Below are 19,207 nucleotides of genomic sequence, written 5' to 3' on the forward strand. Positions count from 1 at the left end.
TTTTTCTTAAATTCCTAAGAATTAACTCATTCTACTACCTATTAGATAGTTCAAAGCTTCCCACCCTACTTTCTACAAATGACCTAGCTAACTGCCATGCTAATGCCGCTCTGATCTAGTTTCAAATCTTCTCTCCCTGAAGACTTCTTTAAATCTCTGATACTACATAAACTGATGTCAACAACTGTACCTCACACTTCAGAGGAAGATGAGAGTCCTAACTGCAGCACTCTGCCTCATGGACAGCAGTGAAAAATATTTAATCCTGCATTTCCAACTGACTCCTAGTTCAAACAACATTTAGCCACCCTGAATTGATAAGGCGCAGCGTGTTACTCATAGGTGTATCGGGAAGATACTAGTATCACCGTTTCTCTGTAATTTTTACCGGTTTGCAAGCTCGAGGACTAACTTGTTCCTACCCCCAGTCACTCTCCTTTGCTGATGGAAAGGCAACGGGATTCTTCCACACCTTGCCTCGAACAGGGAAGAGGGGTTCCGAATTTGGGTTTAAATTTATTTGTGCCCTCCTTTGTTACCAGTCCCTTCCGAATACTTGTCTTTCATATAAGGAGACAGAGATTGAAACTCATGGCACGGCTCAAGAGTCTTGGGCAGCGCAAAAACCACAGGCCGTGATGCAATTATCGGCAACTACGTGGTCAGGAGACGACTCGGAGCTGAACTTGGCGCCAAGTCAGGTAGCCTTGAGTTCTGCTAACTACCGCGCTCCGAGATTAGGCGGATGTAACAATCACCTGAAAGGGGAGATTAAAGCGCCTCTCAATGGGGTCCTTTGTTCTCGGCCCTCATTTGATGCTTTGCGGCCTTTTCAAACCGCGTCGCGGAAGGCGCTTTAAATGTTTGCCCCCCGAAGCCGGGGCGGTTTCAGTGAGCGGCGGCGGCGGCACCGGCACCGGCGGAGATGGAGATGGGGAAGGGACCCTTCTCGGTGGAGTGGCTGGCCCAGAGCAGCCGTGCCGGAGCCCGGCCTGCCGGCCCCCGCTCCCCGCCCGGCGGCCCGGAGACCCCGGCGGACCTCGGTGAGTCCCGCCTCTCCTCACGGGCCGGTCGCGCGACGGGACGGTTGGTGGCGGCCGTTAGCGTAACGGTCCCGGCACGTGAGACCGTCAGGGGACAGCAGCCGCACCTGCGGCCGCTGCCTACGTCACCGCCGCCCCCCGCCCTTGACCTTCCCCCCCCCGCCGTGTCCCCGCAGCCGCGCTCCGGGACCGGGAGGCCGCGGGTCGCAGCAGCCCCGGGCACGACGCGAACGGCGGCGGCCCCACCGCGCCCGGGCGGCCCCGCACCAAGTTCTCGGCCGCGCAGCTGCAGGAGCTGGAGCGGAGTTTCCGCGAGCAGCGCTACATCGGCGCCAGCGAGAAGCGGCGCCTGGCCGCCCTCCTCAACCTCTCCCAGAGCCAGGTGAGCGCGGCCGCGGCGCCCCGGCCCCCCCCCCCTCCCGCCTGAGCGGAGCCTAAAGACCGCGGCCTCCCCCGCCCGCCTTTGCCGGGGCAGGTTCCTCACGATCACGGGGGAACAGGGGCAGTGACAGCTCCCGCAGGTGCCCCGCGTCAGGCCGCCTCTCTGCCTTGCCCCTCCGGCAGAGGACAAGCTTAAACCAAGCTTACATCCCCGCTTCATCTAGCACGGCTTTGCTGTCCGCCAGGAGTTTGTGTTAAACCAGGGACAAGACGGAAATGGAAAACGGTAAATACAGACTTAAAAGCTGAGACCTCATCGGAAGAAAAAATACTTGCACAATCACCAGAATTTCCATTTTCAGGCTAACTCTTGCTTAAAATTATGTCTATGCTTGGTAGTACTGCAGGAATTACCTCGGAACAGAAATAGCCCCACCCAGCCCTTTTCACACTGCTACATCAGTCTTGAGTTAACAGTCCTGGTCCAAATCTGATCTCTCGGTGTTGCCTTGCCGTGCATCATGGAGCTGCCACAGCTTGATTCCTCCTCATGCCTAGACAATGACACTGAATATAGATCAATGTTATTAGCCCTAAATCTTGCAATATCTTGTTCATATAGTCGGTCACTCGGACAATAAGCCTGACTTCAGGATGTATTACTGCATGGAAAAGGGACAAGTGGGTTGGCTCTTGACTCCTTCTTTCTTATCCTCAGATAAAAACGTGGTTTCAGAATCGCCGTATGAAGTTTAAACGTCAGACTCAAGATGCCAGGGTGGAAGCTCTTTTCTCAGGCTTATTTTTGCCCTATCGTTGTTACCCAGATGTTGCTACCTCCAGATACTCTCATGGGATGGACATCAGTATCTCTTCTACCTCTGCTGTTTCCCTTCACACAGCTATGCCAAGCCCTGCCTTGTTGTTACCTTCTGTTCCAGCTCAGTCCCTTCAGCCCGTTTTGCCAAGTCCAGCTTTACTGTTGCCTCCCAGCCCAGGACTATCTTGTTACTCTTCTGTAATTCCAGCAATGACTCTAACCGATGACCATAAAAGACTGAGGTTCCAGCCGTATCTTCCCTCCTGTTAAAGATGCCAAAGATTATCTGTAATCTAAATAGGAACTGCCAAATACCTCTCAGAGTAATTATTTAACTTATTTAATATAACAAAATAGATTTATTCCATTTTTTTAATCAATTTTGGGGTTTTGTGTTAATGGAGAAAAGAATTTGCTTGTGTTACAGAAGTAATACTGGGGGTGGAAGTAGAAGACTTGAAAATTCCCTTTTTCCTAGTCTTCACTATGCTGTACTGGAACTTCTATATACATTTTCCTACCTAAAGGCTTGTTTCAGAAAACAACCTGTAATCATGTGGAGATCTCCACTGAAAAGGGGGAGTACTCTTTACACTTCAATTTACATAGTAATTATGTAATGTAGTAGACAAGTGTTAAAAAGCTTTGACCATTCTACTTAGGCACGGGTTTTTAAGGAAAGATTTGTAAACTACTGCAAACGCATTGAAATGAAAGCAGTACCAAAAGTGGTGCCCTATGAGCAAAACTGAACAAGTTGTCCAGTATTGTCTTTTAGCTGTATATTCTGCACCATTCCTAAAGCGGTCTGCCCTGTTGGTTGAGGCAGATATCCCATTTATGCATTTAAAGAGAGGTGAGGCTGAGGAATTAACTGACAAGTGTGTATCTTGACGCCAATGTCAAACACGTACCTTAAATCTGCTGATGAAAACACTGGATGGAGTTCTCTTGGGACACTCAAAATGACAATGTTTCTGGTTTTACTTATAAAGTTTCACCTGTAACTTGGCAGCCTCGCTAATTTTAAACTGCAGGATTCTGTTAGGCACACTTGGGGCCATTCTTTAAAATCTTGAAGCAAGCTTTGTGGAGAATGGCAAAGCTGAGCTTTTAGGGAATGGGGAAACAAGGGATCTTGAATCAGCATAAAACTGCAGCAGGTATGCATCTCCTTCCCTGCCCCTAACCATCCTAACCTGCTTGCCAGATGCCTGTTAGACTACTTTGCAATTGTCAAGAGAGGGGGGGGAAAAAAAAAAAACACCGCACAAAAAGCCCGTCCCTTTCATGTAGAGATTGCTCATGAGAAAAAAAAGTTGAGAAACAGGGCCTCCAAGAGCCTTGTGCCATGCTTTCCCTTCTTCCCCTCTCTCCCCTCCCATTAACAGTTGGGGTGTGGGGCTAAGGAGAGCAAAGTTGAAATCGGCCTCATCTCCCGTCTGGTTAAACCTCTGGTGAAAAAGACATCCCTGAGCAAAGGAGCCGCAGCGAGGTTATCTCCGAGGCTGCTCTCAAGCACCCTTACTTTTCCTGTCTAGGGGGAGGGTGGGAGACACTTCCCCACCAGACGACAACTCCGTGCCACGCCAGGCCGGCACTGCTCCAGATGCAGCTAGGCGGCTGAAGGGACATGTTTTTCTCAAGTCACTTTGAACAATGCAGGGAAGGTGCAGCATGACTATTAACGAACGGCCAGCCTGTAATTCAATATCTTGCTTCCCCCAACGACTAGAAATCTTGCTGCCAACATGCTGACCTGGATCTTCTGGGAGTTAAGTCTGCATCTGGTTTGGAACAGTGTAATTGGAGAAAATTCCCTTTTCCTCTCCCAAGTCATCCCTTCACTAGTGAGAAGCCCCTAGGCTATTAAATCGAAACTGGATTGGAGGGTGGAGGGGGAACATTTAGCAATCAACTTAGTTTCTAATGCATTTAGAAGACCTTTCAGGTGAATAAAAGAAAATTCATTAACTCTAAAACAACAAGAAATAAGTGTTAACCGAGCTATTTCAGGAGAGAGTAAAAACTGACCCCACAAAGAAACAGCAGATTTCGTGATTGTTAGAGCAAAAACTTGAGCTACTGCTTTAAAGGTTTCTTTCTGAAGGGCTCAGTTTACTAAAAGAAGTTCAAAATATGCAACTATCATAAACATTTAATGGTGAACCAAAGGCCGAATTTGCAGATTAAACCCCCATTTAGATGATATGGCTATGAACGGAACACAAGGTGTGTTTTGGTAATTATAAAACTTTAAAATTCCATACTGAAGGCTTTAAACTGCCTGTTTAAAGACACACCAACTTAATTAGCATTTGTAATTAATACAGCTGATGCTTTTGGGTAGAAGTTGGGACCGGAAATGCAAAGCAATAAATTGATTCATATTCAAGAAGAAAAACTCACCAACAGTTTATCTTTCCTCCTGGAGGAAGCGCTTGGCCAAAAGCGCAGCGCAATGCAACGGTGAAGGTCCAGGCTCCCAAATGCACACAACAACACACAGACTGTGTCCCCACAGGAGTGTAGGAAAGTCAGGTAAGCCATCTAAAGCCTCCCCCGTTACCCAAAACCAGAGTTCAGGTGACCACAGTCATTTACACCGCACAAGCACGACCTTACAGAGTTAGCACATGTAACTCTGTTCAAAGTTTATTCATATCAACGAAACCCAGTTTCTTAACATGACAGTTTCAGACTAAACTTTAATAATTTTGCCCTGTGCCATGGGAAATTTGGCAAATGCAAGTTTCTGCTACTGGTCTTCTCCCTCCAGTTTCCTTTCAGCAGCTTCTTTCCAGTCTATCTTTTGAATGAAGATAGTAGACTGCCAATATTGAAAAAATACTAATTTTTTGTTTGATAGGCTATTAAGAGTGGCATCACATCTAATAAATTTTAATGTCAGTTAGTACAAATATAAAGTTATTCCTTTTCATATTTAACTTAAAATAATAAAAACATACTCTTCGAAATCAGACAAGAGATTCTGAGCACAAAATAATACATTACAGCACACAACACATTTCCCCCTTGACCTGCCCCCTTTTTTTTTTTCCCCCTCCCCTATAACGCATATACAGGGTGGCATTGTTTGTCCATTTTGTTCTGAATAGCTGGGTGGAAAGAAGGATGAGGAAAAAAGCGTTGATGGTAGTAGGGCAGCTCGTTTGCCATAAAGCCGTAGGTGCTTTGTAGTGCATCATATCCGGGAAAGGAGAAGCCGAACTGCACAGCAGGCACCGGGGTGAAAGGCAGGAGTCTCTGGTGCTGTGGGGCAAAGGGGTACCGGAGCCCTTCCTGGAAGAGGGCGGGTGGGCTCCCCGGCGGGTAGCCGTAGAGCGGAGCCGGAGACACGAGGCTCTGCTGGTGGTCCTGTATCTGCCGCTTCAGTTTCATCCTCCGGTTCTGAAACCAGGTCTTGATCTGAGTAACAGAAAGAACGGGGTGGGGGTGGAGGAGACATATCGGAGACTTTGCTTAAAAATAACGTGCGAACTATGAAAAACTGTATCTCGGCTGCCTTTGCCATTTTGCTCCACTCGAATAGACAGAGTTGGAGGGATGCTTTCTCCCTAGTTAGCCGAGGGCCGAGGACCCGGGGGGTGTAGGGGGGAAGAGTGTCCGTGTTCAGCGATTTTAGCTTAATCACTTGGAGTCTTTAAGATAGTATATAAACTTTCCAAGGTCTAGGCAGATCGCTGTACATCAAGGAGAAGGCGTTCACCTCATTAAGGAACAATATGGAACCTCGACACCTCCCCGGTACAAAGTGTCCCCAAGTTCCCCGAGTGTCAACTTGTTAATGCCCGAGGGATGCCCCTAACCTTCCCGCAGCCCCTGCTAACACCAGCTGAAGACCGCGCTGCAGGGCAGGGAAGGCCGAGGGAAGGCCGCTGCGCCCGGCTGCCCCTGCCCGGCGGGGGCGGGAAGGATCCGCTTCCTCCGGGACCCACCTGCATCTCCGAGAGCTGCAAGGCAGCCGCCAGCTTCCTCCGCTCCGAGGCCCCCAGGTACTTCTGGCGCTGGAAGGTCTTCTCCAGCCGGCAGACCTGCTCCGAGGTGAAGGCGGTCCGCGCCCGCCGCTGCCGCCCGCGGGTCCCGCCCGGTGCCGCCGCAGCGGCTCGATCCCCGCCCGCGCTCTCGCTCTCGTAGCCCGAGGACTCGTCGGCGCTCAGCCAGCCGCCTTCGGGAGCTGCGAAAGGCAGGGAAAGGGGCGGCGGTGAGGTCTTTTCCCCGACTCCAGAGGCAGGGAGGGGGGTTGCCTCCGCCTCCCCTCGTCCTGCCGGGCCGCTGCACCGACGGGAGTCGAGGTCCCGTGTCCCCCCTCTTCTCCCTGTCCCTCCTCACCCACCTGGCTCCGACGGGTGAGGGTCGGTGGCCTGCCGGGGGCTGTCCCGGCCCCGCTCCGCCGCGCAGGGCTCGCTGGCCGCGGGCTGGTTCGGCCGCGGCGCCCCTCGTCGGGGCTGGGCCCTGAGCAGGAGGGGGGCACCGCCGCGCGAGGTGGGGGCGCGGGGAGGGGGCGCGCAGCAGATGTGGGGCCTGACCCCGTGGGGCTTGGTCTCTGCCGAAGGGAGTTGGGCTTGGTTCATGGTGGAGAGGGGCTTCGGGACCGCCGGGCTCGGTCCGCTCTTATATGGACACTCCGGTCCCGGGCGGGCTCGTTTGCAAGTGTGAACCCACATCAAAGTGGGAATGGAGCAGAGATAACAGCTGCCAGCGAGGAGGGGAGTTCACACGTGTGGCAAATGTCCACAGCCCCTGGCTCCAGCGTGTCTGCGGGGCCGGGGAGACCCCCTTGAAGTGCAAAGCTGCCCCTCTCCCCCGGAGGGCAAGGCACGGGCAGGCCCGGCCCCGCGAAGGGGCGTTTAAAGATACCGGCGGTGCCGATAACGGCGCGGTTTTACCCGCTCCCTTTTCAGCCGCGGGGTCCCGCATTGCGCGGGTACCCGAAACCGGGAACGGGAGGCGAGGGATAAGGTAACGCCGGGCCTGCCAGACCCGCCGCCGGGCGCCTCACCTCGGAGGAGCGGCGGGGACCAGCCGCCCGGGGAAAAGCCGTGGGGAACCTCTACCGAGGAGTCCCTCTCCCCGGGGCTGAGCCCTCACCCCCGTGCGGGGCTCTGGAGTCAGCGGGGCCGCGGGCCCTCTCAGCTTGAACTTGGCGCCGTCTGTCTAGCCAGAAAACACAACCGGTCTCCCAGTGAGTATAGCGATCAAAGCACTAAGTGAGCAGCAAAGCTCGCACCTCATCAACTTCAAACCATCCCAATCCACACGTCGCTTCCCGAAAAGAACGAAGCAGTTTTCATGCAGGGAGGACACTAAGACACCCTCCCCAGCAGAGCTCGGGTGGGGAAAGGGACATTCCGGCAGCTCAGCCCGTGTCCGGCCTCTTCTTGTGTCCGACTGACACCCGGCTTTTAGCCACCACAGTGAAAAAGACCGCCCCGACCACCACCCCACTGGCAGTAGCGATACTTGGGTAACACGCATGCTAACCCTCGGTGCTTCCTAAAGACCAGAGGAAGCGATCCCATCCCTGTAACTGGATGAATGCGCTGGCAGGATCTCAGTTTCCACTAAACTCCTCGGCGCTCCAACCAGGAGGCAAAACTGAAAAGAGTAAACCCCATAAACCTGGGTCTAACGGGGCGGGAGCTTTTTTCTTTCTAGGAACAGAGCAAAAATCTCTGTTCCCTCACGTAAGACTGGATGTGAGTTTTCTTTCTCAAAAAAAAAAAAAGAAAAAAAAAGGGTCAAACACCCCAACCAAACCAACTCCCTAATTTTTAATGACAGATCAGAGGAGAAAATAATTTTAATGCTACCCATTTTCATCGTTTCAACTGTTCCCGTAACTCGACGGTGTGTTATCAACCCCTCCCACCCCCAAGGGCCACACCAGTTTATCCCGACCCTGGCTCCAGGGGAGTGATAAAGCCCGGGCACTAAAGCAATGCAAAAACCTTACCAAGCCCACAGAGCCCAGGAGCTGGATTCCTCCTGGAGCTTTGCTTACAACACCAGCCCCTAAGGGCAGGAATAGGAGAGGCTGTACTTGCCTTGGCACCCCGATAGCCACATCGGCCTGTTCCTTATGGGGTGCCAGGCACAGCCGCTAAAGGAGGTTCACTTACCAGTAGCGCAAGACTGTAACTTTGGCTGATACACACAAGCCAGCACAAAAGCCCAAGCAGTTGAACACTGAGCTGGAGACCGGGCTCCCTTCCTGGGTCAGAAGCACATACCTGTGAGCGCCACTGACCCAGCCAAAACCACCGTAACAGGGGAGCCTTGAAACCCCATAGCATTTTCCAGACACATTTAAGTCAAGCACGGATAGGTGACTCACTGTCCCCAAAAGGGCTAAGTGCCTGCACATTAATTTTAATAACTCCTAGATTTAATAACTATTCCTGAACTATCCACCTGTGTATAGTCCCTCTTTTTTTCTGGAGAAAATGTACCACCATACTCACTATCTCCATCTTAATTCAGAGCAGCCATTTCTGAATAACCACGTGTGGACAAATCCAAGCAGAGAAACTCAGGCTCCACTACATATATATTAATCTACAGCAAGTTCTTCCTGTAATGCATTGCGTACTATCTGCAGAGCATGACTGCCTTGCCAAAAACAAGTTTGGATGTTAGTATCTGAAAACCACTGGGATTCAGGAGCCCCTAAGCTGAGCATACACCTGCCCAGCAAGCAGTGCACTCGCCCCTGAGGGGGCCTCCCCACCAGTTCTGCAGCAGGTGAAACTTATGCCAAGCCCTGGGTCCCCTGTGCCCTGCAGTTACCCACCCAGACACAAAGGGACACCCAGGGACTACCATCTAGGGAGGGACACTTCACCCCTACCGCCAAAATTAAATCAGACATAAAATGACCATTCAGTGCTGTGCCCAAAGAGACCAGAGCACACGTTTGCTTTTATACATTATGTGTCCTACAGAGGCAAACTGTTAGTACCCCTGAATAGCTGCTTCCATTTCCCCTGTCATTTGACTGAGGCAGCAAGGAAGCAGCTGACCCATCCCACTGTTTTCTGAAAGTCAATGAAAACTGACTTTTTTAGTTAGAATCCAGTTTGAACTGCCTGTTGAACAAGATGTTTATACTCAACCCTAGAACATACCCCCCCACACACACCCCCCATGAACATAGCTGCATCTGTGGACCACAAAACCCTGGAACAGATGGGGAAGGGGTGAGAGGTGTTATATGGCTGTTGTAGCTCCCATCGGAAAGAGGTGGCAGCTTGAGAAACTTGAAAACTTTGACGACACCGGACCCTGGGTGGATAGAGGCTCTGCAGCTGCAGTTAAATCTTCCCCTCACCTTGCAGAAATATGGTGTTTAAAGGAGATACAAATTTACTTCCTCTCAATTCTTATGTATTACTGGAAACTTCAACTGAGACAGAACTACGATCAAAAACAAATCTCAGTGTTTAGGGAAGTTAATGCCTTTTCACATAGAATTCTGTATACCCAGAACTCAGAGATACTGCAGAATCTTGGAAGATACATATATTTTTGTTACATGATTTATATTAAGAATATAGCGGACCCATTTCTTCAAATCATATTTCAAAATATTTATTGTTCTGGTTTTGCACGTAAGCGTTACAACTATAAGAAACATGCTTGCTTCAAGAAATTTACTGATAACTAATGTGCACTTGCAACTCAGTATGATACCTGAAATTTAGGTTCAGTGATTAATGCCAGGACGTGAGAATTACGACTAAGGTCATCAAGAAAAAGTGCTCTTTTCATGTGAACTCTACAAGACCTCTAGGGACAAATGGTAGCTTTATCTCACTGGTACACAATGGGAATATTTCTTCTGGGGCTTTGTGTACACACATGAAGCGCGTGTGCCCATGAGAACAGGCATGACTGTAGCAGGTCTACATTCAAATATGTATCGCTGGGGGGAAGGTTCAGCCCATTATCTAGGCTGCAACACTTCCTGCACCAGTTACTAGAAGCTCACCCTTTACTAGAAGCTGAAGTACTTGTACTCCCCAAGAATGCTGTTGGTGTGCCAAGTCCTCCAACGTACCATCCCACCTGTTTTGTGTGACAGCATAGGAAAAAAGTGGCCACAAATTAGAAAATAGAAGAATAAACCTTCTCGAAAAGTCTCTAGTGTAATTGGGCAAACCTTCAGGTTCCCAGCTTCCCTTCTACTAGCTGTGTTTCTAAGAAGCAGTCCCTGAAAAAACAGTACACTGAGCAACCTATCATAATATTTATCATAGATTAAGAGCTGATGTACTGCCTCTCCAGACCTGGGACCTCCTGGGCTGTGAAGTTACTTGCTCTGTCATAGGCAGATCTCATTGATCTTTCTGAAAAGCACAGAGGTTTTAAAGTCTTCTTGACGAAACTGGAGAAGTGGAGATGATAGAGGATGCAGTAAGAAAACCGCAATGCCACCCCCGGGGGAAAAAACCCCAACGCACCCAAACCCAACCCCACCCACCCCCCATATTTAGCTGCACAAACAAGCAGCAGGTTTTTTTAGGAGAGAGTCTATGGTGGCCTTTCAGAAGTCAGTAAGCTGAGTTACTGCAGGGAAGGAGGTTTAACATTGCCGGAAAGCGCTAGCAAGACAAGATACGTTGCCCCGCTCCTTCCCGGGCCATCCAAAACGCCAGGACCGTGGCCAGTCGCAGGGCTGGGCCCCGGCCCCTTCCCCGGGCTGCCCATGCCGGTGGGACAGCTGATCGCTGTTTGTACCCTCCGCTGCTCCCCTTTGGAAATGCTAACTAGGTTATTCAGCGCCCCCTTTGATGTCCTGATAGGTGCTATTAGAGAGTCAATTAGGCATCAACGAGATTGATTGTTTCGGAATAGGCGCTTTTCTGTTTGAAGTACCCGTGAACACTAACAGGGCCATCTCCCGGTCGCTCCTTTGCCCACGGGAACAATGCGGGCTAACACACCGCAACTAGCCGACGCCAGTGCCCCAGCCCGCAGCGCTGCGCCCTCCCCGCGGCTCGCAGGCTGCCGGCCCAGGCTCGCCCGTTCCCCGGCTGTGGCAGCAAACGCGCTTTGCGTTAAAAACAGTGTATCGGGGAAATCTCATTCGGTTCTTTGCGCAGGTAATGGACAAAGCGCCTCGATAAGGTGAGCGCAAGTTAGCTCGAAACAAAATAGCGCTTGAATCGCCGTGCGCGCCGTCCCCGCGTTGCCTGGGGCTTGTGACACCTCCGCAGCGGCTCAGGATCGCCCGGGCAGAATAACTGAGCACTAAAATAAGAATTAAAACACTTCACCTACCTGAATACTAAAAAGATGTCAGGATTAGCTCGCTAGTAAGTACTATTAGAAGCTAACGCTATATCGAGGCTTAAGAGTTTAAGAGGCGCTTATGAAGGAAAAGTAGTAAAGCCTACGCAAGGAACAAGTCGTGACCAAAAGAACTCCCCTCTTTCCTCCTGCCCCCACTTAGGTGGGATTTATCAAGTTAATTGTCATCTAATTGCGTATCAAAGAAAGAGATAATGGGCAGCAATTAGATGTAATGGCCTGCCACGGCGAGATCTCTCCCGATTAGCACACAACGCCGAATAACTTCACCTGGTTTGTAAAGAGGTCCCTGGAGTGGCTCCACCGTGTCTGGGAGCTGCGGGGGGGAATACCCCGACCCTATTCCCAGTCCCCCGCTGGCTGCTCTGGCCAAATTGGGACAGGCGTTAACGAGCGGGGGCTGCAGACGGCTCCCGGCCGTTACCGCTGTGCTAATTCAATCGTGCTTCCCCCCCTTCCGCGCACGCACGGCAGGAGAGAAAGGCTTTGAAGTTAGTGCTCTGGCGATTTTCCCTCCCGCCCCGTTTCCAGGTTATACAGCCCCTTCCCCGAGAGCCCCGACAGTTTCACCGCACAAGCATTACTCCGCTCCTCCCCAGCTAATCGGCTCGGCTGCTGCGTTTGTAGCTGACTTGCAGACAACGCTTTGCCTTGCCGGAGAGCATTCCGGCGCTGATGGTTATTGCGATGCGATTAAAGACGCGAAGGGGAGCGCTGGGAACCGAAGGGGGCTCTCGCCGCGCTGGCGGAGCGTCCATCCCGGCGCCGGCCGGCCGGGCTGCCGGGCAGAGCGGCGGCGGGGCCGGCCCGGGGCCGGAGCACGACGGCTTCGCTCTCCGGCGGGGGCTGCCGGGGGCGGGGGGCCGGCGCTGGCACTAAGGCACCTTTGGTGCTGCCGGAGGGGGACAACCGCGGTGGATGGGACATTTAAAAGAAAAATAAGAAACCAAGCAAGAGTAAACCACGAAGGGTTGTCTGGGTTTATTTCTCCCAGTTCAAAGAGAGAACTCGCAACCACGTTTTAGTAACAGAATTCGACCGCTTTAAATAAATGGCATGATTTCACACACAGTTTTCTAGACCACTGGAACCTAGTAGTTACCTTCTAGAGAAAGCCTATTTTTGCAGGTAGAAGAGGAATTAGCACGGAGATATCCGGAGGGATCTGCTACAGCTAGGGACCCAGCCAAGCGAGCACCACCTCTCGCGTTCCTTCGAGCAATTGCCGGGAAACGGGACGGTGTTGGCAAGCTAGCGCTGCCGAAACACCGGCAAGGCAGTTCGTGTGCTTGCCGAGTATACAGTGTGGCCGAGGAGTCATTATGTTAAGCGATCGTTAGCACCTTTTCAAACAGAGCCCGGCTTCTGCCCCGCAGCTCGTACCCCGCGGGCGGGACGCCCCGCTCGCCCGCCCGCGCCCCCGCCGCGGCAAGACTAGGGGGACGCGCACACGCCCACCCCCCCGCCGCAAGCAAAGCCTCCGCCTCTGAGATTGCCCCGCGGCCTTGCTTGTCCCAGCGCGGTCCCCACAACCCCCGTGGGCTTAAACGGTGGCGGAGATTGCAACACCGCACGCCATCGCGGCAGCCCCAGTGGCCTCTGGCTTAGCCCTAAACCTTTGCACGGAGGGGGACCTGCTCCCCTCGCCCCCTCGAGTACAGCAGGACCTCGGTGGAGCCGTGCTGGGGCGCCAGCCCGGCCCCCGCGGGGGGCCCGGTGCTGCGGCGGGCGTGGGTCCGGGGAAGGACGGGACAGACACCCCGGCAGGGAGCAACCCGAGCTGCCCGCGGGAGAGAGCTCACCGGGGCGTTTGGAGAGGGCGACAACGTGTGCTCCTGCCTCTCCCTGTAAACCCTTCTGGGGGCGGGGGCCTCGCACAAACCCTGTCCCCACGGAAGCAGCTCCCCTCCGCGGGTGGGAGCACTTTGTTCTCCCTCTCTCCTCCTGAGCCCTTTCATCTCTCTCACACACACACACACACTCCCCCCCCCCATTTGGTCCGGGGCTGGGGGCTCCCGCAGCGCTGCGGGACGGTGCTGCCCTCTCCCCAGCGCCCCGATACCTCCCGTTACTGGCTTCCAAGTAACAGCACGAAGGGCTGTTACCCTTCCTCTTGTACGGGGTGAGCAAAGCGTTTGGAGGAGAGGTGGCAATCTCCTCCGAGGCCGTGCAAGATTATAAGGGGCTCACCTAACCCCTAAACCACGATCCCCTTGAAAATGGGATAACCAAATCGAGTCTTACGCTTAAGACCACTTTTATTTTCCTTTTGTTAGGTAAACTGTAGATTTATTGGCCTTGACTGTTTTGCTATTTTAAAAATGTCACTGCTTTAGAGAAGAGAAAAAACATTCACCGAGGCAGAGCTTTCTAGAAACATCCCAGTTCCCTAACGACAGTTGAAAACAGTCAGAGAGAAGTGCAGATTTTTCTTTTGCTTTGAATCAATATAGCTGTTCAGTAATACCTGACTTTGGGAAATAAGCCTCAATTCAATGGGAATGTTTATGTTGTGTCAACAAATTTCCTTAATCCCGAAGTGCGTCATATTCCTGAAGAGATCTCAGCAAGACTGATAGCACCTGAGACCTTATTAGTTTTTTTGAACTCTTGCATTAGAGCCACATTTGCAAGAAATACTAATATCTCAAAAGGCTAGAAAATTACAAGATGGATTACAAAATAATTAGGGAGATCTCCAAATGTGACAGCTACTCAGAAAAAGCAAAGGCCACAGCGTTCAGTGGCACATAACCTTGCTTTTTTCCAGGCAAGTGTATTCAAGTGGCAGATTGGCCCCTGTATGCAAAAGAAAATAGGTGTGGGCAAGGATGACTGACAAAGACCCTTCAGACCATTCGTTATATGAACCCAGATTACAAGTGCTCCGGAAATCTTCTAATAACCCCTGAGATCAACTGTAAAGGGATGGAAATTTTTATTGCTTTTTTCATGTTAGTTGACAATTGATTTTGAAAGATTTATGGCAACCTACATCAGTCAAGGATCATTTCTCAGAGCCCTTTCTCCAGCCTGAAATTAGGCCATTTTGATCTTAAATTTTATAGAGCACTATTCAAATTTTAAAATTGCTTAGCACAATGGTAACAAACTTTATTGCTACTTAGGAAAAAGCAGCTTTGGAATGTTACATTTCTTTTGATCATCACCCTCATACCCCATTAGGTTTATGTGAGATGCTGAGATACTCTCGTTGATAAGAAATTTCAAGTCTAGATCCTCTCCAAGAGCTGTTAGGCAAGAGGCCCACCCTTACTAATCTACTGAGGCTGCATATCAAAGCATGAGGATATATTTATTTAGAAAGTAACTTTTTACATCTTAATCTCATATTCTATGTTATTTAAAGGGCTCTGACAGTAAGCATCTGTTCCGCTACTAGAGTAAGCCTGGTATTAAGTAGTAGTAACAGGTGTATCCACATATTTGGTTAAAGTCGCAATCCCATCAGAGAGAGTGCCACCAAGGAAGCAGCTGAAGGGGTTGGATACCTGCTTTAGAGGACATAGGGAAATTCCCATCCCTAGAAACATTCAAGGTCAGGTTGGACAGGGCTCTGAGATGTCCCTGCTCACTGCAGGGGTTTGGGCTAGATGACCGTTAAAGGTCCCTTCCAGCCCAAACTATTCTATGAATCTATGAAATTCACGCTTTTTTTCACTCACCCTCAGTAAATTGCAGGGGGCCAGAATAGATCTAAAGAATAAGGAGCTTATGCTTCCTTTAATGGGGAGGAGCTCTCTTATAGGGCAGAATAAATAGCTCTACAATCCTTGCGGAAGGAATTCACCTGAGAGCTGGAAAAAAGTTTAGGTTTATTAAAAGAGTCCATTTATATTACTGTTTGTCCCACTGTGTTTCTATTTTACCCAGTTGCCTATAAATGCAGGGGCCTGAAGTCCATGATTCAGATGGTCCAGCACGTCTGTGTAAAATATTTTGCTCAGTGCTGCATCATAACGCCACCAGGCAGTTACAGGCCAGGGCAGCGCAGATAGCTCTCAGTAGTGCAAATCCTCCTGAGTCATAGTCCGTATCAGAGAGTCAGACTCCCAGCAAGAAAGCTCTGGGGTCGCTGTACCCTACAAAGCACGGTGCCGCCGCCCAAAAGCCGACGGGCTGTGCTCTGCAGGCGCTGCCGAGGTCCGGGGTGGGTGCCGGCAGCGCCGCCAAGGCGAAGCCCCCAGAGGCAGCCCCTTGCCGGGGCGGAGGCGGTGGCCGGGCCACGTAGGCGAGCGGCAGGGACAGCACACCGCTCTGAGGTCCGTAAGGGGGAGGGGGGCTGCAGAAAGTCTCCGTCCTCAGCTCCTGCAGCTGCCGCTTGAGCTTCATCCGGCGGTTCTGAAACCAGGTCTTGATCTGGGGGAAGGGGGGAGGAGGGGGGGGGGAGATGAGGCTAGCGGGGCCCCCGGCCCGGCCCGCCCCGGCCCGGCCCCGGCGCTCACCTGCCCCTCGGAGAGCCGCATGGTGCCGGCCAGCTGCCGCCGCTCGGCCGCCCCCAGGTAGCGCTGCCGCCGGAAGGAGCTCTCCAGGGTGCTGAGCTGCTCGGCGCTGAAGGCCGTCCGCAGCCGCCGCCCGCCCCTGCCGCCCGCGCCCTCGGGGCAGGAGCCGCCGGGACCCCCCTCCGGCGGCGGCCGCCCCGCGCCCCACGGCCGCTCGCCTGCTCCTGGGGAGAGGGAGGGAGAAGGGGCTCAGGCAGGCCCGGGAACCGCGGGGGTGCCCGCCCGCCCGCCCGCCTCCTTCGCCCCCACGCAGGTCCTTAGCCGGGTCTGTCCGTCCTTCCCTTCCCAGCGCGGAAGCACCGCGGGGGTCCCGGCGGCCGCGGGGGACCGCGGTTACCTGCAGCGGGGGGCGCCGCCGAGCGCTCCCTGCTCCTGCCCTCTCTCCCGGCCCCGGCGGACTGCTCCGTGCTCCGCTCGCTCGAGCCGGGGCTGGAGACGGAGCGGTGGCCGGCGGAGGATGTTCGCTGTGGGGAGCCCTCGGTAGGGCTCCTGAGGGCCTGGCTGCTCTGGGACAGCCACTCCACAGAGAAAGGGGCCTTGGTCATCCTGCCTTGTTCCGGAGATGCCGGGAAGGTGGGTGTCGGGGAGCACGGCTTCTCCTTTATACCGCAAGTCCCAGAGGAAAACCTTGTTTGTATAAATACACATCAAAGGGACAGATAAGTATCGTCTAATTGCCATCAGTCGTCCCCGTCCCCCCCGACAACAGATACCGTTCACACATTGCCACAGCTCGCGGAGGCTCGGCTCCGCCGTGTCTGCCCCTGGAGGAGCTCACTCCGCCGTCAGTGATTTACAGCTCTTGTTACATCCTATCCCGATGCAAATGGCATTTATAGAGCTGAGCGGCCTCAAACGGCGCTGGGGAATGCACCCCCGGGGGAGCGCGCTGGGCCCAGCACCCCCGGCCGCGGGCGGGAGAGGGGACGCTGCTGCTCCCGGTCCCCCTTTCTCTAGAGCTGTCTTTTCCATTCCTTTCCACGCAGAAGATCCTCTGGCTAAAGGGATCTTCCCAAGCCTGCTTCTCTCTGGGCTGAGGCAAGCAAGTGGATAAACTCAGTCATTGCATTCTCCCGGGACTGCAGCAGCAGGTTATAAGCACCTTTAACCTAATATAACCTTATACGACCTAAGTTATATAGGGTGAGGGATTTGGAGAAGGCTGTGAAGCAGAAAAATGTGAAAGTCAAGGCTGTTCGGTTGTTGGCCTGCTCCCGGCTGGTTATATAAAGTATGTTTTTTGGACTAAAGGGTCAGAAAAAGGCTATTGTTGCCTTAGAATTAACGTTCTGTTGAGATTTCTGCAGAGGTTACAAAATTCATGTAATATTTTCCCTCTCAGATCTCTTGCAGCTGTGCAGGTCACACAGGTTCCTCCGATGTCTTACTCTCCCTGTCTTTCCTCTTATTACCTTGTGCATGTCTTACAGAACTGTTCCCATCAATCTCTGGGTTTTGTGTACACCAGGAACACTTGGCTGCTGCAGTAATGCCTCTGTAGTATGTTAACAAAAGGTTCCTGGTGCTTTACAGGCAGCTTTTCACTGCAGGGTAACCATGCATTCCCTCCCCTTTCCATCCTCCCTTCCTGTGTAAGACCAGAGTGGAACTACCGCACCATTGATAACTCTGGTCACACCCCTCCTTGGTGTGCCTCCAGAAATCATGGCTGTGTGTCTGGTTTGTCTGTCCTTGTTCCTGCTTTCTGCTTTACACTCACCCTCTCCCACCTGCACACAAACCCGGTGCTTTAATATCCATTTACCCTGTGACTTGCTTGGTTATTCTGCCACTCCTGCTGGACTTCTCAGCATTCACTTTCTGAGATGATAGTTAACATAACCATGCCTCTCTCTATTTCTTAGGCTGTCAGTGGGGTAGAGGCTTGAAGACTGAACCCCTCCTATTTAATTAGTTTATGTCTAAGTCTTTCAATGTATTCAGTTTTAATCTTATAAAGTTATATCTTTTTCTTTATATTAATCCAGTAAAAAGTTTTACTCAAACCCTCTTCTTCTATCTCTTCCTAAACCCAACATTTCAACTTCCTGTTTGTTCAAAGGATGGTTGCTATATCCATCCATCCATCCATCCATCCATCCATCCATCCATCCATCCACCCATCACTAAATCCTACCATTTTCTGCTTACTAGAAAGTTGTTTCCTTGAATGATGTTCAGGTTTGACTTGTGAATGCCTTCTGAGCTGTCTCTCCTTGCTTGTTCATTCTCGTGGCATAGTCTGAGTCCTCTGCTCTACCAGTGATGCCACAGTTCAAGAGTTAATTGTCTCTGATCAACAAAAATTCTGGTGTCACCTTTACTTAAAGGCAGCTAATAACCAGTCTAGAACCTGTGGGTGCTATCACAACCAGGCATGACCGTAGTCCTCCTGGAGCCCTTTGATTTTCACCTGCATAGGTCGGGACTGACTCTGCAGCCTGCACTACAGCCGTAGCCTGAGTCCACTAAACAAGCTTCCTGCAGGAAACTAAAGGAACTGGTGTAAAAATGTCTAAACAAACGTTCAAGCATTAATGCCTCCTGTACATCTGTTACATACCTAAAGAAGCCTACAAACATCTCTAGCACGAACAAAGCTGTGCGGGATGTATGTATTTGGGTTTTTTTCACTGTATGATAGTGTTTGATATCTAATTACTTAAAACCTAATCCATTTATTCTTCCCAAACACTTTCTGATTAAAAATGGAAAGTTTAGAAAGTTTACTTGACCAAAATATACATGATTGGCCTTAAATTTCCTCTGTTTTATAAAAAATCCCCACCACCCCCACCCCTTTCCCTGCCCCACCCCAAATATTCCAAGCACAGGTTCTTAACTATTCTTTTCATTAGGTAAATGTGACGGCTACCCCCACCACAAACCTGAGGAAATATTTCAAAATACCAGTGTTCTGAGCATTAGCCAATTCTGGTGCCAACGTATTTCCTAGAGCAGAACAAGCAGGCAGGAGATGGAGAGGCGACATGCAGGAGTCTGCTCTGTTAACTGAGTTGCTAGAAGATAAGTCCCCGGAGTTAGCTGTGCTTCATATGTGGCCTGGAAGCAGCCTCTCCAGTCAGGACTGGGAACACTAGTGCCAT

At 51.7% G+C, this 19,207-nt stretch overlaps 2 protein-coding genes across 2 annotated transcripts; both read right to left on the reverse strand.

Annotated features, from left to right (window-relative positions):
• Nucleotides 1-5,313: 5,313 nt before the first annotated feature.
• Nucleotides 5,314-6,878, reverse strand: LOC142063764 (uncharacterized). Its single transcript, XM_075107878.1, has 3 exons — nt 6,602-6,878; nt 6,204-6,442; nt 5,314-5,673 (listed from the first exon to the last, which is right to left on the reverse strand). Exons 1-3 carry the CDS (start codon nt 6,837-6,839, stop codon nt 5,314-5,316), a joined length of 837 nt encoding a protein of 278 aa, XP_074963979.1. The 5' UTR covers nt 6,840-6,878.
• Nucleotides 6,879-15,642: 8,764 nt separating this feature from the next.
• LOC142063507 (uncharacterized) lies at nt 15,643-16,645 on the reverse strand. The gene is made up of 3 exons (XM_075107313.1): nt 16,438-16,645; nt 16,044-16,264; nt 15,643-15,957 (listed from the first exon to the last, which is right to left on the reverse strand). The coding sequence occupies exons 1-3, from the start codon at nt 16,643-16,645 to the stop codon at nt 15,643-15,645; spliced, it is 744 nt and encodes a 247-aa protein (XP_074963414.1).
• Between the last annotated feature and the right edge of the window lie 2,562 nt (nt 16,646-19,207).

Source organism: Phalacrocorax aristotelis, chromosome 12, assembly GCF_949628215.1.
Source record: "Phalacrocorax aristotelis chromosome 12, bGulAri2.1, whole genome shotgun sequence".
NCBI classification, from domain to species: domain Eukaryota; kingdom Metazoa; phylum Chordata; class Aves; order Suliformes; family Phalacrocoracidae; genus Phalacrocorax; species Phalacrocorax aristotelis.

What these genes read in the sequence shown, in the direction of transcription:
- LOC142063507 (XM_075107313.1), bottom strand. Translation starts at nt 16,645, where the DNA reads ATGACCAAGGCCCCTTTCTCTGTGGAGTGGCTGTCCCAGAGCAGCCAG. An exon ending in GGCGGCGCCCCCCGCTGCAG is followed by an intron (nt 16,265 to 16,437) that starts GTAACCGCGGTC and finishes CCCTCTCCCCAG; the next exon opens with GAGCAGGCGAGCGGCCGTGG. An exon ending in TGCGGCTCTCCGAGGGGCAG is followed by an intron (nt 15,958 to 16,043) that starts GTGAGCGCCGGG and finishes CCCTTCCCCCAG; the next exon opens with ATCAAGACCTGGTTTCAGAA.
- LOC142063764 (XM_075107878.1), bottom strand. Translation starts at nt 6,839, where the DNA reads ATGAACCAAGCCCAACTCCCTTCGGCAGAGACCAAGCCCCACGGGGTC. An exon ending in CCCTCACCCGTCGGAGCCAG is followed by an intron (nt 6,443 to 6,601) that starts GTGGGTGAGGAG and finishes TGCCTTTCGCAG; the next exon opens with CTCCCGAAGGCGGCTGGCTG. An exon ending in TGCAGCTCTCGGAGATGCAG is followed by an intron (nt 5,674 to 6,203) that starts GTGGGTCCCGGA and finishes TCTGTTACTCAG; the next exon opens with ATCAAGACCTGGTTTCAGAA.